Raw genomic sequence first — 27,063 nt, 5'->3', positions numbered from 1 at the left:
CAAATGGGGCTCAGCTGTACTACAGGTTGCCCCCAATTTCCAGGCATCTCTAGCTGTGCTAGCTAGCTAGTAAATTGGTTGCCTTCAAGCAAGGGATACAACGTTTGGGTTGGGATTTGTTTTGTTTGGTTGAGTTGGGGTTTTTTTTGGTTGGCTGGTTGGTTGATTGGTTTTGGGGTTTTTTCCAGAAAACATGTAAAATAGAAAGGTTTCTGCTAGTGAGACAGCTCTTCTTTAACTGCCTCAGGTGAAATGAAGTTCTTAGGTTGGACTCTCAGCAGCCACGGGCCCGGTGAAGCCGCTGGGTAGCCCAAGGTCTCCATCACAGTGCAGGGAAACTGGTGGGTGGGTAACCTGGGAGGAGTGACCAGCCAGGGGAGCTGAGGTTCAAGATCAAACAAGATGAGCTCAAGGCTTGTTCAGACTTCAAAGGAAAAACTTTGGATAATGTCTTTAGGCATTAGGCGCCTTTTTTTTTTTTTTTTTTTTTTTTTTTAGTATATGAACAAATTTCTTGTCAGTTAGTTACTGGGGAGTTTTTTTGAACAATAAAATGCTTGGTGCAGATCGGTAAGTGCATCATGTACAAAAGTCAGACAACTTGTCCTACTTTGCTCTCACTATATGCCATGAATATACTGCTGTTTAAAAAAAATACTGATTTTGTTTGAGTAAATCAGTTTTTTTTAGAGCTGATAGAAATATTCTGATAAAAGTGGGGACTGTTCCTGTCCAGATGCTTATGCAATAACAAGGTGGTAATTTAGTGTATTGTGCTTTGTGTGGAGTCCAGTTCTATCACTTATTTATGCTGATAAGATTTTTCTTTCAGTTTATAGACCTGGCAAATAACTCTTTGCCTCTATCATCCCAAAAGCTTTGTACAGAGTCACTCCTCAGATTCTATTAGTTTTTGATTATTATTTTTAACAGCTTAGTGAATAAGAGTAAATATTTGCAGTGTTCCTGCTATTTCAATAAACAAACTTCAACACAAAAAATATTTATTCAGTGTTACTTTTAAGGCAAAATTGCAAAAAGTAAGAGCATACCAGACGACTGTTCCTGCATTTATATGCACAATCATGCATGTGTTTTAAAGAATTCTCCAGCCCTGAATAATATGACGTATAAAAAGACTCCACTAGCTGACCATACAAGGGCAGTATTTCAGATCCTGGAGTGAAAGTACACAGGTTTCCCATTATGACACTTCTTGAGGATATGAATTTGTGGAAAAACATTTTTTCTTGTCATTAGAGTATGTTAATCAGGGGATATGAATCTGTGATTTGCTATTTACTGTAGTGAATTGCTTACTAGGGTGAGAGCTTTTAAGTGGAAATACCTATCAACCCATGGCAGACTCTTAGGAAAAGTTACTGTTACCTTCTGTATTCTAGTTAAAAAACTCAGCATGGTAGATGTTGGTTCTCATCTATTAAAAAAAAAAAAAGAATAAATGCTGACTGGCTGTGAAGAATATTGCATAGTGAATGAACACTTGAATTTAAAGGACCTGTAGGTTTTAAAAACCGCCCAACTGTCCTCCCTCCTAAAATCTAGGAAAACAAATGAACTGGATGTGGTTACTGCTCAGGTATCATGTGTATATTCACCCCAAGAGTCCCCTCACACTTGTCATTGTCCCCTTACGTCCTTTGGGGGGTTGGGGCTTTTGCTGGGGGGAGGCAGAGCAGGGGTTTGCAGGCTAGCAATCTCCCTACAAGATCTGTAATGCCAAAAGGCAGAGATGCATCAGTTAATTAGGGTTTAACAAATGTGATATGGAGACTGCTTGCTAATTAATGATGGTGCTTAAATGGGCTATTAACCATTTTCCTCAAACTTCTGTAATCTGTGTAGACTGTACCATGACCTTCCCCCCACAGTTTGCATTTGTCTTATGTCAAGTTGCAGTGCAGTATTTTTGTGGCAAAGCTTTTCCAGAGCCTCTGTATTTACATCTGTTAGAGAACTATCTGTGATGCCTACAGGCACTATTTGTAAGTACTACAATATCACTGGCCTGTTTGTATTAATTCTGTTCCCTTCTGATTTTAGTTGTGTGCCTGGTTGCTTACCACATATTTTTCATGCTGTTCGTCTGGTCATATTGGAAAACAATCTTTACGCTACCAATGAATCCTTCAAAAGAAGTAAGATAACTTTTGTTTATGAAATAGCCTACCCAAATGTCTGATTTTGTAGTGTTTGAACAACTTGGTCTCTGATCTCATGTAGTTTTACACTCTGTAGGAAAACACAAATGGCAGTTACAGCTTCTTAATAGGAGTCAGATTGCAATCAGTGTAGTGAGCAAGACAAAAAAAAATGTAACAATTTCTCGATTTTTTTTAGTAGATATTTTAAAATGAGATATTTATGGTAGAAGAAAAAAATCCTTGATTTTTGATCCTTGAAAAATATGAGTTATTTGAACTATCAGCCTGAATCTTTGCCTTGGGAGTATCAGACTTTTACAGGGGCAAAAATTTATTTCCCTGTGGTTTAAGACTTATATTTCTTGTCGGCATCTCTCTGTTGTCCTCTGAACTAAAACTTCTTCCCCATCTGTTTTGGTATGAAGGAACTTTTGGATTGTGGTGGGAGTGCACATTAGGTTAGCTGATGGTGGGAAGCCCCAGCTGGCTGAGCAGGAGGGGAGCTGGTAAAGAACAGCCACATAAATAAAAGAGATCTGGGAAGGTTCTTCATCAATGGCCCCAGTGGAAGTTCTGCCCATGCAGCTTTTTGTAGCTAGCACAACTTTTTGGCCTCTTCCCTTCTGTCTTTGTACAGAAACCCTTGAGTCCTCAGTAGGTGCTGTGTTACACAACCTCTGAGCTCAGCAGGAGCCATGCTGTGGCTGTCCTGTAGTTGGAAATACCCACAAAGCAAACACTTCTTTTGGCATGGACTCAACTCTAGCTGCTCTATGTACCAGGTCAACCTAAAATAAATAGCTTGGGATTTCTATTGTCTGCTGTGTGGAGGTTCCTTTCCAAGTAGTTTTCATTCACAACTAGAATATGTAATTGGGAAAGCAAGTAGATAATTCAAACTAATTGCCATCTTCACTGGGGTTCACACTCCAGTCTTTACTATAGCCTGGGTGGGTAGGAACAAAATAAGTTAAAAACCTGTTTCATTTGGAAATTACATAGCAAAATGTATGCATGTATATGATGACTGCACTGATAATTAGAAGGGTTTTCAAGTAATTGGGCTGATGCCAATGAAAGCATTGACAAATCCTGCTGATTATAGCCCAATTCCAAATCCATCATATAGTACTACTGGAGAATTTCAAATGGGATAGGAAAAGCATTGTAGATGAGTAACAGAAAGAAATGTGTGGTGTTCCTATGTTCTTTGAATTTACACAGTGTTGCTGGCAGTAAGTGATATCTTTGTTGTTCCATGTCTTTTTCCTATTCTACTACAGCAGTATTTTAAAAACTGAATTAGGGTAGTTTGTAATGTTAAGTTACTGATTGGCTTCTGTTTTATAGGATAAGTCTGCAAATAGAAAAAGATGTATTTTCAAGTGAACTGGGCCAGCAAATACTCATTTGAAGACTGAAAAACCAGCTTTTGCATTTTGTTTTCATGAATACTGCAGCTGGTGCAAACCACACAGCTTCCTTTTAAGCTTATTTCAAACTTTTACATGTAAAGTAGGTTTTGATGGATTTTTCTGTAGAGTGTGCCTCTCTTTACTTGTGCATACTAGCTTTATACAAGCACTGCATGAAGATGGGAGTGAAAACGGGTACCCAGGCATGAAGGTTTTAGATGTAGGACTACTCTGAGGAGCAATAAAAAAAGATACAACAGTAGCTCTGTTTACATCAAATAAGCATTTGAAAAAAGTATTCTAAACTAAGTTTCTGTAGTGAGAAATATTATGCATCCCAATATAAATCAACTCAGATGTTGGTAAGAGTGTATTCTTGCAAGGGGAAAAAATGGTGACCTGAGAAACTCAAGCTAAACAGTGAATATCCAGCTTCACTTGGAAGTCTGTGGGCTTTGTCAGGAAGGGTGGAGTGGTGCCTTCTCCATGGAAGTGAGAATAGGCTCCTGACTGCATGTTTCTGTCTGCTTTCTTATCTTTGCATGCATCACTTTTTTTAGGAAAGAAAAATCAATATTATTGTAATGACTAGCCTTCCTGTAAACATAAATGCTGTGCATAGGGCTTCTGTTTCTGGCACAGGGTAGAGACAGCTCTTCCTGCCAAATGTGGACTTCTTTTCAAAGGTGATTTTGTATCCTCTTTATCTGATAGAGATAACAAAGACTTCTGCCAGTTTCTAGAAGCTACAGTGACAAAGCTGGCTACTTTCTGTATTGCAGAGGACTTTGGTGTTTATGAAATTTGTAGTATTTCATGTATACTAAGCATCTCTTTCAGTAATTTTTACCTTTTCAGCACTTTCTAGAGCCATGTTTGTTATTGTTTTGGGCAGTGACAGAAGCTGCCATTTTATTCTGGAAGATATTCAAGATATGGTTGTTTCACCCTACAAGACCCATCTCTTCCTTCTCTCAGGCAGTCTCTAAAGTAAAAACACATCCTAGCACCTGCATGAAGAGAACAGCAGTGACAAAGAATAAAAGGGAAAATGCCAGACACCAGGAGAGAAATAAAGCTATCTTTTCTGCTATTACTAGTAGTGTATTTTTCCTTCAGTTAAACACTGATTATATTCACTACTCAGTGAATTTGGCATTACAGAAGTTAATTGACTGACCTTTCAGAGGAATGATAAGCTCTTGATCTTTCTCTTGAAGAATGTTGCTTAATACTTCTGGAAGCATTCAGCATTGCCTCTATACCAAATCAGAAGTGGTTTTAATTTTGTCTTCAGCTGCCATAAAATGAATTAGCTGTTGTGGGAACACTGGGTTATTTGCTGTAATACCCTGTACGTGTTGCTAATCCATCTTTATATAATGAATATTTTTTCCTCTTTACACACCTACAGTTAAATATGTAAACTTGGAATTTTCTAATATTTCTTTGATTTTAAAAATTATTCCAGTTTCATCTATCATATTCAGACAAGGAGTCCCTAGAGAGGGAGCCTAGAGGTGAATCCCAGCAAGAAGTCTTAAGACGAGCAGCCAAGGATCTTCCTATCTATACACGGACAATGTCTGGAGGTAAATAGGTGTTCAGGACACTGACAAAGGCAGGGGTCTTGGTGTACTACCTAAACTAATTTAAAAAGGGTTTTCAAGGGTTTGGATTGAAGGAAAGAAGTGTTTTTCATATTTCATAAAATAATAGAGTGGTTCAAGAACTTATTTAGCTTTGTGCAGCTACATTTATTCAGTGTATAAAGGTTGTTGGGAAGTAAATTGCAGCATACAATTTAGGATTTTAAAGTGGACTGACAGTGCCTTGCTTTTGTTTTCAAATTGCTATTAACAAATAGCCTGTGCTACTAACAACCTGTGGAAGAGGCTGTAGCATTCATTAACTGTGTAAATTTCTTTTATCATAGGTTAAAAAAAAAAATAAAACCAGAATCACTGTCTGCATGTCATATATACCTAGATAGATCAAAATAAAAAACTGTTACTGTTTTCCTTGTTGGTCATTCAGTTGCAAGAACAAAAGGTCTTCCAAACTAAGAGTTAATCTAACCTTACTCATATTGTCAGTTTTTGAATGCTGGCTAGCTAAGCAAATCCAAGAGATAATCTCACATTATAAATTAAAGCTGTTAGAATAATAGCTAAAAATAGCTATATTGTTGAACAGTCTTTAACATTTTTCCAGTCTAGTGAGGGTTTTGTTGGTAGGTTGTTTTGCAGAGCTATAAGGCTTGGGAGAAAAAAAAAAAAGATTAGTATGATTAGCAGAGATAGCAAAAACGGAGCTTTTTGGGTTCAGTCTGATAGAATCAGCATTGCAAGAATGCTTTTGCTTCAAATGCAACTCCTTCTGATCATGCTGAAAGGCTTTCCTGGGGTTCTGCAGGGCTGGCTGATAGTATTTACTTTTGCACAGAATTCAGAAATCAAAATATGTAAATTTACATGGAAATCTAATCTTGGAACTTTTTTCTTTAGCAATCAGATACTGTGACAGATGCCATCTTGTAAAACCAGATCGTTGCCATCACTGTTCAGTATGCGACAAGTAAGAATATCCTTAAATAAATGATTTTCTGAATTAATCAATTTTTCTTTCTTAGCACAGAAGCTTTTATTTTTTATGAGTAGATTTTTCAGGCTTAATATTTTGGCAGATACACTTTTTCCCCCTTAGATTTTCTTTTTTTAGATTTACTTTCATTTACTTATTTCTCAGGAAGTCTGTAGGTTAGTCTAATTCATTTCATGACTCCCTTGATGCCAGCATGGACTGCGTGGTCTTATACATTCTTTACATAATGGTTAAAAATTATAAATATTAATAAAAAATTTTCCTTAAGAATGTAACCAAAAATAACTGATTAAAAAAATGCACTTCTTTTGTTAGAGTCTGAATAAGCACCATTACCCATCTCAATCTCATCATGATGTCATTACCTGAGGTAATACACTTCACATCCTATTTTTCACTGGATAACTTGTAGGTTACTTTTGTTTAAATAAAGAAACAGTCAAGCATTTTCCCACTTCTAACTAAAGCCATAAAATTAAAGACCTTGTTTGTCTCACACAAAAGAAGTTCATATCCATACTCCCCAGAAGTCTGCTTTCTAATTTAATCTTTCTTTTGGCTGTTCTCTCTAACCCTTTTCCAGTTAGTTTGGATGTCTCTGTGTTTCTTCACTCTGGCCTCCCAGTGCTTTGTATTTTTAATTTGAGACAAGACACTTCTTCAGAGGGGGGTTTGTTTTTAGCTTTAAGGCTGTTCCAAATACTTTTCAGCTGATCACATGCTACAACAAGATGGTGAGGTGGAGAAGGCATTGCTTTGTCCAGGAAAGCAACAAGGCACTGAAAGAGAGGCAGAGTTGAGGCAGGAAGAGCATCTTGGTTGTGTTGTGTGGAATGGTAGTTGCACTGTAACATAGGAATATGGTCATGTGTGTTTCTAGTGAAGAAAAAGGTGCCTTGTTATCCACAAAATGGGAGTGAAATTTGCAGAATGCAATTAGTTAACATATTTTGAAGAATACCTTTATTTTGTCCTTACGAAAATTTGCTCACTTCAATCATATCTGATTTTCTTGTGAACATTTAATTAATGGAGAGTGATTAAATGCAATAGTCTTTGGGATCTTTCATATAAGGTAATCTCTAAGAAACCTTTTATATTTGCATAGAAAGATATATTTATTTCTAAAAAACCAGACCATGTTCTTGGAAATATATTTAGGTGTATCACTACATAGTAATTGAATTAGCCCAGTTTCTAAGGCTCTGCCAGAAAATAAACAGCAGTTGAAAATCCTATTCAGACTCAAGATCAAATGCTAAAGTTGGCCAAATCCCGTAGGTTGCATTTTCTTAAATCATAAATTCTTGACATGTCAAACATTTTCAATTTGGCTTATCTGCCATTTTTGCAGTTCCCTTGTGGGTAAACTGTATCATGTGAATTAAAATAGATGTATTTATTAAAGAGATTACATAACACATAGTAAATATAGATAATTCTTATTCTGTAGGTAAATAATTTAAATCTGGCATGTAACTTTGCTTCTGACTTTTTTTTTTCTTTTGATGATGCTTGGAATTCTGCTGGGGCTTTTTAAAGATGCATTTTGAAAATGGATCATCACTGCCCTTGGTGAGTGTACTATTGGTTTTCTTATGTTCTGATTTGGTAAAATACACTTTTGTGGGGCCTGCCATGATGAAGATGCTTCAGCATTCCTAGAGTTAGATGTGTATGTGAAGTTACTGGTCTTGCAGAACTGTTGGAGTTGTTTACTCTGTGTCTTCTTTTGTGTTGTGACATACAGAAGGAAGTTCAAATATCATTTTTCTTGGACCTTTGAGTTAGATACCTCTATGTTTTCACAAATATGGATGAAATAGACTTCTGATCAGTGAGAGCTTCTTTTAAGAATGGCATCTTTTCTTCATTGAATTTGAATATTACTGTGCTTTAGTTGCATTGAAGGGTGAAGTGCTACCCTAGGTTTAAAACTAAAGGGCAAGGCTGTGTCTAGTTCCTTTTACCAAAGCTCCCAGGACAGCTGGAGTGGGCTTGCTGGAAACACCAGGTTAGCACTTCCAGTTTTATGAGTTCTTTGTGTTCTTTGATTCTTTCTCCCCTCTGCCTCCCTCATTTTGCTCCCATCTTTTCTTAGCAGCCCTCGGAACCAGTGGATAGACTGGATGTGTAATTAGGTTTATGTCAGTTTGGCAGGTGTATCTCACAGAAATAATTAAAGATAATTGCTTAATGAGGTCCAAGTTTAGAGGATTGAGTGGTACATGGCAGTTCTTCACCATATAAAATGAGCAGAAAAGAAGAATCCCCTCTGTTGGACAAACTGAATGGTAGATGGTTCTAAGCAGTGGTTTTGACACTTATAAGAAATTCTAGGACAGAGGAGGCTCTGTCCTGCTGGAAGGGGTGCTGGAGTCCCCCTGTTTCTCTTGGTCCTGACTACAGCATCTGCCATAAAGTAATTTGATTTTAAGCATCTCATCTTATTTTGCATCTACAGGGTAGATACAATTGAAAGAAGCAGTTAGCAGGGTAGGGCAGAGTTTTTGTGCTGTAGGGATAATCAGCATGTGAAAATTGAGGATGTTCAGTAGTAGTAGTAGTGGGCTTCTTAAAAAAACCCACAACAACAACAACAAACAAGGCCACAACAAAGCAAACAGGTAAAACCATTGAATGTGGAACCAATTTCTTAGAACAAAAAAGATAGTTTCATTTTTTCAGCTTTTTACTAGCTGCCTTGTCAAAAACTGTAAGAAAACCAGTAAAGAGTTGTCAGGCTATTTCTGACAAAATACCAGTGAAAAGTCTCTATATGACTACTAATATTCAGTGTTATAAACACTTCTTATAAGCTCTGTGGTCTCTTCAGGATTATTTTGTGCTTTTACATGAAAATGTCCTTCATGTAAACTTCAAATTCAGAATAAAAACCCATTGTATCAAATAGCAGATTATAAGCAGTACTTAGGTTTTGTGTAAAGGGACAGTCAGGTGTTATTTCACTAGGGCAGAAACTTCTAGAAAAATTCTGTTTTCCTGTCAGTAACATTTGCTTACTATATATGTTTGCACTCTTCTTAATTTAACAACGTAAACATTCCCAGTTTGAGAGAGTATTTACACTGCTCATTGGTTTTAATCTAATGAGCAATGGGTGCAAAAAAAGAAATAAAAATAGGGAAGGTAATTGAGAGATGTATAATGCTTCTTGATGGAGAGGTGTTCCTTTTGTACTCCAACTAAGAGAAATGCATTAGAAAAAGAGGTATTGTGTGTTTTTTCCTAATTTGAGCAGATGTTCACAGTTCCTTGCTCACCCTAAAAAAAGAACCATGTGGAAGAGATGAAAGAGTTTTGAAATACTGCAGAGGTGCTGATCAAGCTTGATATTTTTCCTGTGTTTAAAGGTTCTTAGGGAAATATGTGGCTATCTTGCCAACAAAAGTAAGGGTAAAGTTCAGTATAGTGGATGGGCTTCAGCCCCTCTGAGCATCATTAGGTTCTGCTCTGCTTTTCATGTTGTGATTTTTTGGTGGGAGCAAGTTGGGTGGGAAGGAAGGGGAAAAGAACTCGCATGATGCTTAGGGAGAGCAGGGAAACAGCAATGAGAGCTGTCTCTCTAATTTCATATTCTGCCAGGAGAAGGATTTCTGGAGAGGGGATGGGTAAAATAACCTGTGGACAGTAAGATGAAGCTCTTGGAAGGCAGAGGTAAATGAGAGGTTGTCATGTCCTGGCCCCAAGTTAGCTGTCTTCTGCTCTCTGGAGGCTTTATTTGGCTGTCACTCCTGTGCTAATGGAAGGGCTGTGATAAACAGAAAAATTTAATGCTAACTGCCCACTAACTACTCTGAAAGGTTTAAGTGATCCATTGGGGATTTCTAGTGCTGCTGCTACTCACTATATCCAGATGGACCTGCAGGTGGGAAACCAAAGGTTTGAGGCATCACCAAAAATACTGTTTGTATATAACACTCTTAGTACTAACACAGTGCATTTAGGAATACCTTAGGAATAATTCAAAACATCTCTCCTTTATCTTTTGAGTGATCCAAATAGTTAGCACCTCCTGGATTCTGTGATGTTTTTTGTTAGCTGAGTCTCATCACCTTCAGTGCCTTGTAAATTATTTCTTTGCCTGGCATTTTCAGTAAGCTAGCCCATCAGACAGGATTATATATATTCTTTTTGTACTTGAAAATGGAGCATTTAAAATGTTAGCTGTAATCCAAATTGTTATTCTGGACTGTTCTGACTGTATGAATGTTTCACTGCAATAGCATACCATTATTTAGCTGGTTGCTGGTATATTTATCAGTTTGGCTCTTTCTCAGAAATGTTGGACTTCAAATCTAACCACTGTTCTTGAGGTTTGAGATTTGGTGCTACATGCTCAAACAGTACAATTACAAAACCTTGGTGTTTACCTTCTCTTCAGTGTTCTGATGAAGGAGATTCTTTTCCAGTAAGACCTCTGCAGTCTGGGGCCTTGTCAAATTTGAAGGGAGCATAATAATTCATGCAAGTTTATTTTGACACGTGTGCCACATGCCATTGTGCAAAACAGCAGTTACAAAGAAATCTATCTTTGATACAAGACATGTAATCTTTGGAGAATAACATTTCACTTGATATTTCTTTTCTCACATCAAACAATGTCTTAAGTAATAGCAGTTCAAAAATAAGTATCCTGAAAGGAAAGTAGGATTATCATAGAAAACTTAAACCTGAATTGCTTGCAGTTTATTGTGGAGTTGCTTACTTTTACATCTATAATGAAAAAGCCCGTTTCACCGTGGAGAATTTTATGTTCAGTTTTCAATAAGGATAATGATGAGTGTATAAATATATATCCTTTTTCTTCAATTAGAACAATCTGTTGGGAGTGCTTAATTGTGGTTAATAGGAATGCTTAGCTATTGCTGCATGTTTAAATGAAAATGCAAAATTTTCTATTTAGCCAAGATGTTATGTTTTGTCTAAACAAAACATAGAACAAACTGACCCAACTCACTACCCACCCTGAGAACGGGTAACAGTAAGGTACAGTGAAAATTTCTTTGTTGTTTTGAAGATTTTACCCTTATCTGATTAGGATGTCTTCTGCCACTAGCATCACCATCTCCCTAAAGAAGAGAGCAGTTGTGGCAACTTGCCCTGCACTTCTGGAAGCTAAAGTTGAGCCTCACCACACATTTTTAGAATTATTTATCAATACACAAGTATCTTTATGGATGCTGTCTTCTTTTGATTGGCTGATCTTTTTGATAGCAAATTGAACTGACAGTATCAGTTAGGTTTTTTAAACTCACATGAAGAGTTATGTCAAGGTTAGTGCATAGATAATTTTGATTAGCTTCTCGATGCAACCAAATAAAAGAGGAAGCAGTTTACCTATAAACTGCCCTTGGGGAGTGCTCCAATATTTTTTCATTTGGTGGATGGAATATCATTATGTGTTTAATAGCACTCTAAAATTCATAATACTTGGTATGTTGTCTCTAATGGGAAGCTACTGTGGTACTAAATGCACCCTCATCATCAGAGTGTATACTACTTTCTCATTATTGTGTATAAAAAACTTTGCAAATGGGAGGCGCGTGATCTTAAAGCCCATACGTGAAAATGATAAAATGAGATTTATTTTAACATTTAGATGTATTTCTAATGTCTTATTACCTATCATGTTGTCACTGATATGGAATGTTTTCTGCTCCAGAGTAGCACTTCTCTCATTTAATGTAAATATAAGTATTTTTAGGACTCTCCTATGAATGCTCTTACGTTTGAGAATCTTACTAAGAAGCTTTTTAGTATGAGAAGTTTTAAGTATATAGTATGATTAATGAAGGAGGATATCTGGATTAAATGAGACTGCTTTTATTCTCACAAAATTCAGTCAAGTTTCTGTTCCTGGCTTGTTACTGTCCCTGTTACCATGCAGTATGCCTAATGGTATAACATGGATACTTACCTGCAAACTAAAAACAAAAGTGAACTGCAATCACATTTACATCAGATGTGCTGAGAAGAAGTTTCATGCCATAAGTGAAAATATGATTTCAGTAAGCTGTTGAAAGCAGTGTTACCTGGTAAAGTTGTTGGGGCTTTTTTGTGGTGGTGGTGTTTTGATTTGGGTTACTCCACTAATTTGCAAATTGAAGCTAAATCCATTCCAGTAGCTTGAGGCAGCAGAGATAGGAAGTAAAACTTGGTTTACATGCTGGTATAAATGTTTTTATAGTAAATAAGTTTCATTTAAACTGGATGAAAGCAAAGAAAACTTTCATGACATTTCATTCTTACATGTTTATTTGTTTGTTTTTATCAGGGTGAACAACTGTGTAGGGTTCTCCAATTATAAATTTTTTCTTCTCTTCTTGGCTTACTCACTACTATATTGCCTTTTCATCGCTGCAACAGATTTGCAGTACTTTATCAAGTTTTGGACAGTAAGTACTCTGATCTACATACTGCCTTTAAGTGTGTGGGGTTACTGCTGTGCAAGGAATCTAAGATTCTAAGGGGACCTGCAGAAAGGCTAAAGAGACATTTTTACAAGGACATGTAGTGATGGGACAAGGAGAAATGGCTTTAAGCTGAAAGAGGGCAGATATTGATTAGGTATTACAAAGAATTCTTTACTGTGAGGGTGGTGAGGCACTGGAACAGGTTGCCCAGAGGAGTTATTGATTCCTCCCTCATTCCTGGAAGTGTTCCAGACCAGGCTGGATAGGGCTATGAGGAACCTGATCGAGCTGAAGGTGCCCCCTGGGTGGTGTCCATGGAGGGGTGTTGGGAACTAAATGATTGTTAAGGTCCCTTCCAAGCCAAGGCATTCTGTGATTCCAGGGCATTGCATTGTAAGCTAGTATCTCCTAATTTCACGTACAGAAGTATAGCCTATATATGCAATCATGGCCTCCATTTTTTTCAAATCATTCTTCTCTAAAAGACACTTCAAAGTTCAGATCTAAATTTCAGATTGTTGCTCTCAGTATTTTTGGTTTCCCAAGAAATGGCCTGTTGCTTTAACTTAGATTTTGTCACCAACCTAATTGCGTGGCTGTCTGTGCATGGAAGGTATATAATCCATTTCTTGATATTCTTGTAGTGTGGTGTGTTTGTCTATGTGCTGAATTTCATTTGGCTGAATATGGGAATATTAACAATCAAATGAAACAGCTATTTCCCCAATTCTAATGGCTTTTTTTTTTTTTTTTTTTAATTTTCAGAATGGCCTTCCTGATACTCAAGCCAAGTTCCACATCATGTTTTTATTCTTTGCTGCAGCTATGTTTTCTGTCAGTTTGTCTTCTCTCTTTGGGTATCACTGTTGGCTTGTCAGCAAGAATAAATCTACATTAGGTAAGTAGATTTAATGCTTCTGTGTTTGACAGCAAAAAATAAATAATAAATGTATCTTATATGCATGGAGGTAATGGAGGAAGTGCAAAATTCTACACTGGTTTCTTGGTTAGAAGACTCCCAAGTTCTTCTGTTCCCTGGAAATTTTGACTCTTTCTCTTTCCTCAAAGAGCCAAGTTATTAATCAACATTCTTCCTCTCACTGCTTTCAACCCACAGTTTGTTAACAGAAACTGTATAAACTAAAAAAATTGAAATGAAATCAAGATAAATTCCTCATAAATGTTTGATGGACTACTGTGTGCTCGCACACATAATGCTTGAATGCACGTGTGTCTGATCAAAAAACTTAACAAATAAAGTCCAGAAGACTTCAGTGCCTGTTCTCTTCTGCATGCTGGACTGTAATAATGCCATTAAAATTAATAAATAGTCATTAAAATTTCTAAATCTCTAAATGCTTTCCTGTTGACTTAAGCTGATTTAAAGTAGGCCAATGAATTGACCTGTTTTTTCCTGGTTTTGGATTTGTTAATGATGATTAATGATGATTTTGGTGATGAATAGAAAACTTTGAAAATAGGTATCTGTATCAATGGAAGAAAGCTTGTTTACTTCAAAATTTCCTCTAGGATTTTTTGAGTTTCTTCAGAATTCTAACAAATCATTGACTTTAAATTTTTTACTGGTATTAATTTCTACCTAGGTATAAGTAGAGAAAAGTTTTGTTAAAGATGATTATTTGAACAAAAATAAATTAGTGTTCTGTTGATAAACTGGTCTTTTCATTTTAGTGCAAAAAAATTTGTTCAGCAGTAATCATAATGCATTACACTTCTAATTCAACATTTTGTGTTTACAAAACAAATGAAATCCCATACTGATAATATAACGTGTCCTGCTTGCTTAAGTTACTCAGAAAAGATCTGGGTGTCTTTTCCCATTTTACTTTGGGAAATAGCTTAATAATAATATTAATATTAATAATAATAATAACAATAATAATAATAAGTTATGTATTATAATATTATATTAACAATAGTTCAATAATATGTGAACCCTTAAAAATGCAGTAATTTGGTAATGAAGCCATGATAGCTTTAAGTGTGACTGTGCTTAAATCATCCTGGGAGTTCTTTTCCTAGCCTAATATGGGCATCTAAAAGGGTGCCCCCATTTTCCCTCCCCCTTTGTTTAAAACCCATTGTAATTAATGCACACTGCATGTGGAAGGTCATTTCCAGCAGTTCTTGGCTAAGGTTTGACTGCAGAAGGGCAGCCTCAGCATGGTTCTGACATGGTTTGTGGGAGCTGTACTGTCAGGACATCAGGACAGAGCTTGCCTGCTATGTATGGCCAATTAAGGGAATTAAATGGCTATCAGTCACTTGGTGAAAAGTGAATGAATTTTCTGCTTCAGGCACTTTGCAACACTTGAAGCTATATTTAGCTCTCTTCTCCAGAAATTTAGGTTGGATGGCCAGGGGGAATAATCTGGGTCTATGAGCAAAGACGTTTCTTTATGCAGTGGTAAAAACACACAGTGTTTTCATACCCCAGTGTGTGTGTAAAGCTGGTGTTACTACTAAAGCAGGTTAACTTTTTATTCTATTCCATTACTTTTCCTGTAAGAAACCCTTTGTTTATGTTTTTCTTTCCTGAACGCTGTCTGTGTATAGTCACAGACTGAAATCTTCATCTAAGCATATCATGCCTTCTTAAAAACTGAGTTCCTCACTCATCCTTGCCTTGATGAGGGAGGAGGGTGAAGGAGACTTCCACCCTTCCTCAGCCACTGGACTTGCTCTGCACACACCGTGTCTGTGTAGCACTCACTGACTTTGGCTTCCAAGAGTGCTCTCACTCTTTCTCAGTCATTTGGGCAGTACAGCCTTTCCTCTTGGGTGAATGGCAGTGCAATTGCCTAAGTACTGGTGGGAGAGTAACCTGCAAAGAGGTCTCATTAATCTTTTTCTTTTAAGAGGTATTCAGAGCTCCCATATTTCGTCACAGAACAGATAAGAATGGCTTTAGTCTGGGCTTCAGCAAAAACCTAAGGCAGGTGTTTGGTGATGAGAAGAAATACTGGTTGCTGCCTGTGTTTTCAAGGTATGCTGTTCCTAATGCTTAATTTATTTAAACTGTTGAATGATCAGGATGCAGAGTGTTTGGGGGATGGTTAGTTTTTTGAAATAATATATAGTAATAAATAAAAAAAAATTCTTCAAAGTTGAGAGATTTTGTACATATGATACCAATTCCAAATTTTCCAGTTTAGGGGATGGTTGCTCCTTTCCAACTTGCCTTGTTAATCAGGATCCTGAGCAAGCTTCCACACCTGGTGGACTTAATGCAACATCCAAAAGGTAATCTGCTTTTGTTACCCAGTTCATATAGTTGATCTTTTTCTTCCTGTGCACACGTAAACCTAATGATGTATAATATACTTAAAAGTGATAGGCAAATGAAAAGTATCCTTTTAATAAATCCAAATCATATTTTAACAGTTAAGCTGTAAATCAGGTAATCCTCAGATTTATATTTAAATTTATGGAAATTAGGTGGGGTGAGATTTTCCCCTGATGTGCTTTGTCTCTGCTCAGTGACATCCCAGGACCTGAATTTTTCACACCTGCCTAACAATCCATATCAGCAATATTCTTTATGCATACATATGAGATGGTTAGTCACTGCCTGTGATAGAAATCCATTGCCTTGCATGGCTTTTGGGGGATGCCTGCTTTTTCTCGTCTGGTGAAAGCTGCTCCATATAAGGCAATCATCCCTAATAGCACTTGGGCCAAAGCACAGGAAGCTGAATATTAAGTGTTGTTTCTGCTGATAATAGAACATGTTTTATTAATTCTTATCCTTAATGGACATGGCTTCTTTAAAGTGTGAAAAGTATGCACATTCTCCTTTGAATAAATTCATATTGCATTCTTTTTGAAACGTTTGATAAGTAGAGTGAATATGAGGTTAAGAAATGATAATAGAATCATACTGACAATCTTTTATTCGTAAAAGAAATATATGACATTTCAGCTTGCTGCTTACTGACATTTTATCTTACCCCAGCATTCTGTAGCTTATGTTAGGAAAGAGATTTTGGAGATGTTCTCTCCACAATTTATCATGTTTGTTGTAGTGAAGAAGAATATAGGTAAGAGTGCATTTGGGGCTGAAGTACATGTATTAATATAACACAGCTGTCAAATTAAAAATCCCTGTGCTTTTAGATTGTGCTTGCACTTGTGACAACCACAGTGTAATGTATATAATGTTAAAAAAGTAACAATTCATCAGACAAGAAGCAAGGTGAGGTAAGGAAAATACTGCATATGACAAATGTATGGTAAGATGATGAAAAATTACTGCAGTTCACTAATGTTCTTTTTATTGGTGCTACAGTGAGAACCATCTGTTTCCTGCAAAGCCCTTGCGTGATTCCCAGAGCCACCTACTTACAGATGCACCATCTTGGCCAGAAACTGCTGCAAAGGCTGACAAGGGCAAAGTTGGTAAGGAGCTGACTTATGCTGCAATTATTGGTGTTGTATAAACTAATTTTGGAGGATGTATTGTAACAATGACCACAGTCACATGGTTTGTATTAATGAACCAAAATTGGTGAAGCTTTTTAAAAATACCTGCTTGTAGGAAGTTCCATGTGTCAAGCTGCTGTGCCTTTCCCAGTTAAACCTGACCAAGGGATAGCAGAATGCTGATACCAGTAGGTGCTGATTATTTTTTAAGATAGGCCTGATTTGACCAGCAATTTCTTATAAAAGAGGGGACACCTATTTGCAGCTAGTGAAAAGTTATGTAATAGATATGGGGCAGGACTTGACTTGGTAATAGAGTAATGACATTAAAATGATTGTTAATTCATGGTTGTATTATTTGCTGAAATAATGAAATTAAATAAATTTTCTGAAATAATGAAATCATGAAATGAGACCTTTACCTGTGGGAATACTATTTTTTTTTGTTTTTTAAGGCATGAGCAATCCTGCATTAACCATGGAAAATGAAACCTAATTTCCCTTAAAAGAAACATCTGAATATGTAAGGAAAGGTATGTTAATAATCTCTGCATTTATTATTTTATTTGATGATTCCTTACAATTTGAAGAATGCACAAAAGAAAATTACTAAAACACTTCTGTTTTCATTTCTTCAATTAATTTTTTACCATGTATAGTAGCACATGAATTCATAGTTTTAAACTAAATCTCCTGTTTCTTGATGTGTCATGTTTGGAAATTAGTTTGAGCTTTATACTCATTAGTTTTTAGGTAACAGTCTGTTATAATTCTATTCTTATTATTATTATTCCCTTTATTTAGAAAGATACTGAAAATTGTGAGTATTCAAGCTGTTCAGCCAATATTTGTAAGGCTAAGTGTGAAAATTAAGCTGGTTCTTAATACTGAATGCAAAGATCATAGCTTTGTCTGCTAACAGGTAAAAGTCTATCAAATGATGAAGCAAAAAGGATTTGGTCTAATATATGAGCTATTAGTGTCTTGCTCTGAGACAGGTACTGAGCTGCATCCTATTTAATAGTAAAAACATGCTGCCTACTGAAGAAAAAAGGTGTCCATATGACTTCCTGAGCATTTAATCACCTGTTGTCAAAAACAGCTGATATTTTCTTGATTTCTTGCATTAATATCTTGCAATACAGACTTCTCAGAAAGCAGGTTTGAGAAGCAGGTAGTAAATTCTGCTAGGTACATAACAAGAGCTGACATTTACCCTGGGTTGTGGAGAATGAACACAATCATCACATTCACTCTAATGCTTGAATATTGCTAACTCTGCCAAAATTTATGGAATGAAATTATTTTGTATTTAAAACTGTATAAAAAGTTTGACTCCAACCCTAAGTATTTTTGCATAGCAAATAATTTGTATGGAGGAGTTGTTCCAGCAAGGTCATTTCTTCCCTGCTGTTGGAAGCACCTTTTCAGTCATCCTGAAAAAGCCTCTCAAGTGAATGTCGTTCATTGATGTGTGGTATGACTCTTGGACATGCTGTCATGGCTGTGAGGTTCCTCATGGTCCCTCATGGAAGAAATGGAAGGCATGGAAAGTCATCAGGGAGCTGCTGTGATTGTTACTAGACCCATTAGAAATGGTATTGCACTGTGAAGGCAGATTATAAAACCAGTAGGTGTGCAGATACCAACAGATGGACCCATAGCTTGTACCAAAAAGTTCCAAAAAGTTCAGTTTGGTTCATGAGAGAAATTAAAAAACCTCTTGGCCCTTACATTCTGGTTTTGTGTTCAGTGATGAAGACACATTTCCAGATATAGGTACATCTGCAAACTTGATGATGATGTGAAGTGTTAGAAGTGTTGAAAATGTGGGTGTCAGATGAACAGAGTTAAAGAGATGAGTGAAGGAAACTCAGATGGTGTCTGCAATTTTCACTGCTCTGTGTATGATATTTTAATAGAATATAAAACCCCTCCCTTCTAACCCTTTGTTCAAAATGTAAAACACTGCATTTTTTGCACTGTTTAATCCATCAGTTCTTTCAACAAAACAACAGCTTCTGGAAAAGACCAAATTACTTACCTTCAGTTACTTTAATGTCTTACATGTCATCACTAATAAAGAGTAAAATATTGGAGACAGACTTCATAGAAACAGATTCTTGGATTGTTACAGAAGTAATACCATTAGTAATACCATTACAGAAGTAATACCAAAACTGGTTTTATCAGGTTGGAGTTCTACTTTCTGAAGTCTTAACACTTTATTTACTTGAGTAATAGCTTTTAAACTTTATATCTTTCTTTGAAGAGTGTGTACATTTTATTGGAACTTTGTAATTCACATTACTCTGAATATCAAACATAGTCTGTGACTGTTCTAAATATGTTAAAAGTGGGTGGATTTTCCCATCAGCTTGATAAACATCTTGTGCTCTTTTTAAATTATTTTCTTCTTTTAGCCCAGTCTGAGAAAGAGTTGTGTTTGCAGTCAGATTACTTCACTCTGTGGGGTTTGGGGGTTTTGTTTGGTGTTGTTTTTTCTTTTTGGGACATGGCTTTTTAAAGAGAGACTACTTTCAGAGGAAGTTATGTTCCAAAGAATAAGTCTCAAGTCACATAAAGGGGCTCCTGGAGGTTGGTTTTGCCTCACTTGGATTCATGCACTTCCAGAAGGGTAGTAAGAAGTGCTAATTCTCTGGCATGAGCATAAGCACCAGATTGGTTGTACCCTTAGCTCTGAGATATTTCTATGTGGCAGTTAAAACTTTCTGGAGAAGTAAGAAAAAAGATAGATTACATATATGTCACATACAGTTGCTGGAATAAGAGCCTGTATATAAAAACTTCTTTTAGCTACTTCACATGTAACTTCATTACATTATTGTCAATACAGGAATTATATTTGTTCCTAGGGATTGAATAGAATACTTTTAATAAAGCTACTGAAGTCACCACAAAAACCAAGTAATTTCATCTTAGATACGAAAAATACATGCTGCACCCCTTGCCAATGTGTTAGAATTAGAATTTCTGTCCCACTGAAGGATCTGTTCAATATCCTGTATCCTGTAATCCTTCATATGTCAGCAGAGGACTGATTATGAAAGTGCCAGATGTAGTTTACACTAATGTAATAGAGAATTTTTTTTTTTGGTATCTGGAAATAAAAATAGCTCCTTTTATAAACTGGTGGCCTGCTTGCTGTGTAGTCAGTACTTATCACTGTCACCGTGAAGTAGATTAATAACATACCTGTGAACAGTCTTACTGGGTTCCTCCTCAGGGTGGGATTTTTATTCTGCTGTTAGTCACTTTCCCCTTCAAGTTGATGAGACTTGTTACAATAACATAATTTTAAAGTATTCTTTCTCATTATTATTCTAACAATGTATTTTGTGATTAATATTCTGTTCCAGTTTAAGAACAAGCTGTTGTTGGAAGGAAGATGCATTCTTCCAAGTATCAGCCCTGCTGGCCAGCTGCTCCTGTCTGCTCCTCTATGGATGTGCTCAGAAAACAAACTGACAGATGATTAGCTGTCTCCATGTCACTGCTTGAAACACGAAACTAAACATACTACTTCTGAACCATATAAAGGATGTTTCAACTTAAAATTCCTGGGTTTGAATGGTGAAGGATGATTGAGTACTAGAAAGTGGTACAAAAGAAGAGTCTGCGTTTACAATTGTAAAAATTCAATGGCTGGTTTTACTTTGGTATTCAGCACAAGAAAAATGTGATGTGACCTCCTTACTATCAGTTCATGTTCTTGGCTTGGTTTTGAAAATTCACCTTTTAATTCAAATTGTTGTAATTGTTGAGTTTAAAATCAAATTTTTGCATTACTGGCTTTATGAACTGGGAGAACAGCCAGTGTTGATTAGGAATAGTTTAGTGGCTTGGTGGACTGTATTTTCTTTTGAGCCCTTGATAAGCAATTTTTGAAGAAGACTTAAGTGAAGTGTCTGACTGCTTTTGGAACATTTTTTGGAAAACATTATTGTAAAAGTTTTCCCAAAGGTCTGTACAACAGATAGTTGAAAAAGTTGTTGAGAGGGGAAAAAAATCCTTTGGTTAATTGACTGGTACAGTGGGCCACTGCTCAGTGATGCAATGAAAAGCCTGTGTCCAGGGGGGTAATACGTAAATGAAACCGGCCAGCTGGGGATTTTGATGGAAGCTTCACAGAACAGTCCTATGAAATGGGATTTTATTTCCCATTTGGAGCTCTTACCCCTTTGGGAAGCAAATGTTGGCCCTGAACTTCGATCCAAAAGGTTTTCTACCAACAACCTCTGTTAGTTACTGAGGGCCACTGTCTTTCAGGCTCCTAATTTCCTATTAATCAATATTTGTCTCAGATTTCTTTTTTCACTTTTTCTTCAAGACACTGCCTTTCTTACTGCATAACTTCATGAATACCATGTGCAGTCAAGGTACTGTTATAACTTTTGATATTTGCATTTACAGGACAATGGACTTTTGATTGCAATACCAAAAAGCCAAGCTGCTGCACATAGGAAATCCCATTTAATTAAGTTAGGAGATAGCAGCTTTCTTAGGATCAGAGTTTACTGACCAGAATAAAAGAAGCATTTTTGGCTTTCAAAGTCAAGGAAGTTTCAGCAACACAAATCTAATTGTCTTGTGCCTTTTGTATATGCTACATTTATGGTATCAGTGTTTACATTTAAATGCAAATTTGTATTCTGAAAACAATTTTAGGAGGAACTTAGTTATGCTTTCTAGGGGGCTAGATAAAAAGACAAGTCAAAAAAAGAAAGGTGAAAACCTCAGACTATGCTGAGTTCGGTTGAAACAGGAAAGTACTTCTATTATCAAACCTGGATTACTTAGTGGGTTGGTTCACAGTGTAAAGATGCCCGTTGTTTGTTTAGGAAACTGGCAGCAGGACTAAGTGATATAATTCTGAAAGCAAAAGATACTATCATTAACTCTCCTACCAGCAGGTAACTTCAAAATTTGTCTTTCTTGGGTTTGCAGCTTAAGTGGTAGCTGTTGTAGCAAAATGTGGCGCTTTTTTTCTCTAGTGAGGGGAAATGTATTTATTTTACTTTTTTTTCTTTTAAATCTAAACATTTTACCAGCCTGAAAACATCTGTTTATTGCCAGAAGTGCCAGAGTATGGATCCCTTGATGTAGAACACCTTTTTTAAACTAGCATGAAGGTAGCATACAGTTTACATTATGCCTGCAGAGATCTAGTTACCAAAAGATTTTTTGCAGCTCTTTATTCAGTGTTGTTCTGTCAGCTTACCTCATATTCGTGTTTGTTTAAAGGCGAACTTGTCAAGGGATAAGGGGGAGAGGGAAAATATATTTTTTAACACTTCAGGTTCTCTATCTGTAGAGTCTTGTTTTTTATGCAGTTAGTCACAGGGTGGTTTATCATGGAGCATGCATTTAAAAATACCGAGTAGAAAGTTGAAATTCAGCTTCAGTGTGTCTTGCACCATATTTTTATGTAAAGACAAAAGATTTCCTCCCCAGCAAAACACTTCCTGGAAATGGATCTCTCTTGTGTCGGTTTCTCTGTGTCCAGGGCTCTGAGATCTCTCAGTGAGGCTAGGGATCAATGTAGAGAAAGGACAGGGATAAGGGATCAAAAAATGCCTGGCTTCTCCATGTCTCAGAAGTCACACTTGGAAAGCACAATAGCCCTAAATAATCTGCAGTTTTGTTGCAGCCAGAGGCTGTCCCCCTCACAGAAAACTGATGGAGGCATGGGAAACAGGCACTGATGAAGGGAGGAGAAAGGGAAAGAAAGGATGGTAGCTCAGATGTAAGCATTGAGCATTGATCTGAGCCAGGGGCTGTAGGTACATCTGCTCTCTGGATGGGCATGAGCTGTGTCTCCATGAAGAGCACTGTCAGCAGGCTCTGAGGGTTCCTGGCAGTTCTCACTGTGTAGAGTATGGACAAAATCGAGTTAATCATGGTCCAAAGTATAATTTCTGATTATATGACTCTAGTCTTGGCTTTAAACTCTCTTATACTTTCTATAACAAAGTGAAAATTCTCTTTTTGACATACTGACCAGTGTCAGTGTTACAAGGCATGCAGGAGAATTTGTGAAGAAGTCAGGGTAGCAAGGATGCAGTGTTGTTTGTCTGCATACACTGATTCTCCTGTCCTTTATATTCTTGCTAGGCACTTTACTACAGCCTTTTGCCTAATTTCTGTATTTTTTTTAAGGAGTGCTTTTTACCTACTGTACAGTTACTAATCTACTTTTTTGCTAAGAAGAAAATAATATCCCTGATATTTGTCTAGAGGTATGACTGTGTTTCAAGCTTTAGTGGAAACTGGATGAGTTCTGCAGACTCCTCAGATAGGCCTGAGTCCCAAATGACAGCAGAGTTCAATTTATTTTGTATCTATGTAAACAGTCATGTGAACCATAGTTCCCTACATTTGTAAAAAATGTATTTTATTTGTAGGTTAGAACAAATCCAAAACATCTGCACCAGAAGTAGACCACACATACTCTGTATCAGTAGATGTACTGGCGATGGAGTACTCAAAGTCTTCACAGAGAACTATTTTTGTTAAAAAAATGGAACACAATCTTTGTGAGCAGTTAAGATACAGTTGCTGTTATGCACTTTAATTCTTTAACTTGAGAGAAAAACACTGTCCAGTTTAGGTTACAGACTGAAAGTTCTTTAGTAGTCTATGGCTGGGCAGGTAATGAATGAAACACAAAATCAGAGAGTGGCAAAGGTTGGAAGGGACCACCACTGGGGTTCCCTGGTCCCTACTCAAGCAGGATCATCCTAGAGCACATTGCACAGTATGAAATACAGATGGTTCTTGAGTATCTCTTGTGAGGGACACTCCAGAAAGGAAACAAGTTTATTTCAGTGTGTGGAATGCTGTAGCTGTTTTTCATCATTATTTGGACTGAAACCTAATTTCCCTTAAAATAAACATCTGAATATATAAGGAAAGGTATGTTAATATTCTCTGTATTTATTATTTTATTTGATGATTCCTTACCATTTGAGGAATGCACAAAAGAAAATTACTGAAACACGTCCTATCTGTTTTCTTTTCTTCCATTAATTTTTTAATTAATTGAGAGTTCTTCCCCTGGTTTGGTTGACTGGTGTGTGGAGGGGTGGGGGGAAATACATTTCTACATAAATTTAGTGTATAACTTTGCCACGTGTATGTGTTGCTCACATAAATAAATGCTTCATGTTCAGCATGTCATGTATGTAGTAGTCATTGACACACTACTACCAGTTTTACTGATGGTGTACCTCAACAGCAGAACATCCTCTCCACTAAGGCTTCACTGACACCATAGCTGCTGTAAATGTTCCCCCTCACCTCTTCACCTGGAGTCTTGGACTTTTGTAGGTGTATTTCGCTTCTCCAAGGTTCACCTCACAATGCACTGACACTGGAAGGGGTTGAGAAGGAGCCAGTTCTCTTATCATCTCTCATGGGTGAAACACTCTATGCCTTTATGCTGGCAGAGCAGACAGAGCTGCCCTCTTTTTTGAGTGCTGTTGCTAGTCAAAAAGTTGGAATTTTGTTCCCCCAAAAAGGGCAGGGGGGAGGTGGGGGTGTCTTCAACCCCCTACACTTTATAGAAGTGAAAAGGTACAAGAAAGATAGCTACTAACCAGGATTGTCACCCACAGTGTCACCACAGTGCAGCTTTGCTTCATGAGGGTTCTCCAGTCCCTGCCAGGCCAGACTCTTCAGAGCTGCCTTTCCTAACAGCCCTCCTTAGGAAAGTGCTGGATCCACCTCCTGTGCAGAGAGGAGTGAGACTGTTGGCTCAGGGACCTCTAAAGCTGCAGGAACAGTTACGTAAAGATGAAAGCAGCTTTCACCTCTACCACTTCAGACATGAGATGCAGTACATGGTCCAAGCTCATCCTGTTTTTAAAACCCTTCCAAAAATAGTGGTATTGAACCATACACAAACATTCTCATCCAAAACAAGATTAAAAAGAAAGAATATGTTGCTATGCAGTGGGGGTGGTGGGATGTCTCTGTTGCTATTTCACTTGCATCTACCACCTGCTTATCAGTGACCTTGTAGTAGGATGGCAAATAAAGGAGCCTTCTGGGATGAAACTTGGAGCAAGTGACATCTGACATAACCTAACGAAAGCCCTGCCATGTTCCCTTGGCAATTTTTCAATTGTTCCTTCTTTAAATTTTGTATTATCTTTCTTTCTCTCTTCTCCTTCCCTTCCCTAGAAGTCCAGATTGAAATTGTTAAATGTGAAATGTACAATCACTACTTTGGTTCTTTATTATTCTCCCTACCAGAGTTGATTCTTGCTAGGTAATTCCTTCATTTTTCCAAGTTGTCACTTATCACTGAAATACAGTAACTCAGTCATTCTGAAATACAGTATTTGAGGCATTGATCACATCTTTCATCCTTGATCACTTTTATCTCAAGCAGATGGTCCCAATAGTTTGAGTGCAGCAGTTGGAAGATGTGCCATGAGCCATCTCCCCTCTCTCCCCCTCTGCATGCTCACAGTTTAACTGATTGGCATAACTGGAACAGACCCAGCACTTCCTGACAGTCATCACTTTATGAAATCACTTTCCTTTTTTTTTATATCTGAAAATAGAATAATTCTTAGTTCACTTAAGAAAGAGCTCCTGTTGTAAAGGCAAAAATAGACAACACACACACACTGTAACAGCCTGAACAACAGGAACTTCCAGTTATTTTCTCCATCACATCAAGAGATTGAACTGGCCAGTATTGCAAATAGATACAATAGTAAAAATCAGCAGCTTCCTATAAAACACTATCATAGATACTACAGTTACTCCCCAGAGCATGTAGAGGGACAAGAATGAAGGAAACAGGGAGCTTGCCAAGCTCAGTTATATGATGAGAAGTAAAGAAAAGGTATTGCCAATGCCACCCCAGCTGCCAACTTCAACCTGGTACAGAGAAGGGAAAAGGCTTCCCTTCCCTCTTCTCTAGCTCTCCCTCACATTATACAACACAGTTAACTGAGGCAAGTGTCTTAGGAGCATGGGAAAGAGCACTCTTGGGAAAGACAAGCGTCCAACAGAGGCAAGAATTGGTAGCTCATCTCTGCTGGCAGCAGAAGGACAACACCAGCCCCTGCAGAAATCAGATCTTCACAGCTGGCATGAATGTGCAGATTTATTCCCAACCCAAGACTGCTAAAATAATGCAGGAGAATCATCCACATTTCACTATTTGTGTGAGGTAGTGCAAGAGGGAAATAGACACCAAATAAGCAGCCTCATGGAAGAGGGAAATAAAACAACTCCCCAAAAACCAATCAAGGTGCCCTAAACATAGGATATACCAAGAAAATAACTTCATGATATGAATAGAGAAGTATGCAGAGATAACTGATTTTACTCTATGTAAAAATCAGGGTTTATTCTTTGTGAGATTTTGTTCAAACTCAACAATTTAAAGTAGTTAGACAAATACCCACAATTCTATTGGAAGCTTTTGGCTTTCTTTGCCATCACTGATGCGGTGGTGTAAATAAAAATCTTGAGAAGTTTGTTTTATTTAAATTTTCACTTGATTATTTTACAGGTTACTAAACTGCAATGAACCCACACCACCCTAAATCCATTGACACGTGATTATTAAACTTCCAGTGAAGGCCTAAAAACTGCTTCAGTATAGGAGTGTTTTCTTTCAGTGCATGTTATTAGTTAATTCAAGGTTGAAAATCCAATTGGGAGTTTGAAAGAGAACTCCAGGTTTTATACTCCTAATCCGATCTTCCTCCACCAAGGATAAATCTTCCTTTTTCCAGAGAATGTCACACATCCTGATTCCACCTTTCCGTGTTTTGAGCTGAATCAGAAGCACCTTGTTCATGAATGCAGGCTTCCTGCTACTTTTCTTGGATTTTCAGAGTAAGGGAATGAAGCATTCTTGAGCATGGAGTAACCAAGTCAGATAAGAGAAATTTCTTCGATGTCAAGAGTTTATAGGTCATCAGCAAATTTATGTGGGAAAAGCCTTAAATACTT

General features: G+C 37.1%; 1 protein-coding gene across 1 annotated transcript in view; it reads left to right on the top strand.

Annotated features, from left to right (window-relative positions):
• The window catches only part of ZDHHC2 (zinc finger DHHC-type palmitoyltransferase 2), a 36,009-nt gene extending 11,269 nt beyond the window's left edge, over positions 1-24,740 (top strand). Inside the window, exons 3-13 of the mRNA XM_030239231.2 lie at positions 2,065-2,159; positions 5,052-5,172; positions 6,088-6,157; positions 7,727-7,759; positions 12,483-12,603; positions 13,387-13,519; positions 15,502-15,628; positions 15,793-15,885; positions 16,931-17,040; positions 17,520-17,597; positions 20,445-24,740. Coding sequence (XP_030095091.2) covers positions 2,065-2,159; positions 5,052-5,172; positions 6,088-6,157; positions 7,727-7,759; positions 12,483-12,603; positions 13,387-13,519; positions 15,502-15,628; positions 15,793-15,885; positions 16,931-17,040; positions 17,520-17,560 — 944 coding nt within the window. The 3' untranslated portion in view covers positions 17,561-17,597; positions 20,445-24,740. The remainder of the gene's footprint in view (positions 1-2,064; positions 2,160-5,051; positions 5,173-6,087; positions 6,158-7,726; positions 7,760-12,482; positions 12,604-13,386; positions 13,520-15,501; positions 15,629-15,792; positions 15,886-16,930; positions 17,041-17,519; positions 17,598-20,444) is intronic.
• The last annotated feature ends 2,323 nt before the right edge of the window (positions 24,741-27,063 follow it).

This window comes from Serinus canaria, chromosome 4 (genome assembly GCF_022539315.1).
Source record: "Serinus canaria isolate serCan28SL12 chromosome 4, serCan2020, whole genome shotgun sequence".
Classification (NCBI taxonomy): domain Eukaryota; kingdom Metazoa; phylum Chordata; class Aves; order Passeriformes; family Fringillidae; genus Serinus; species Serinus canaria.
This window is presented reverse-complemented; position numbering and strand designations above follow the sequence as displayed.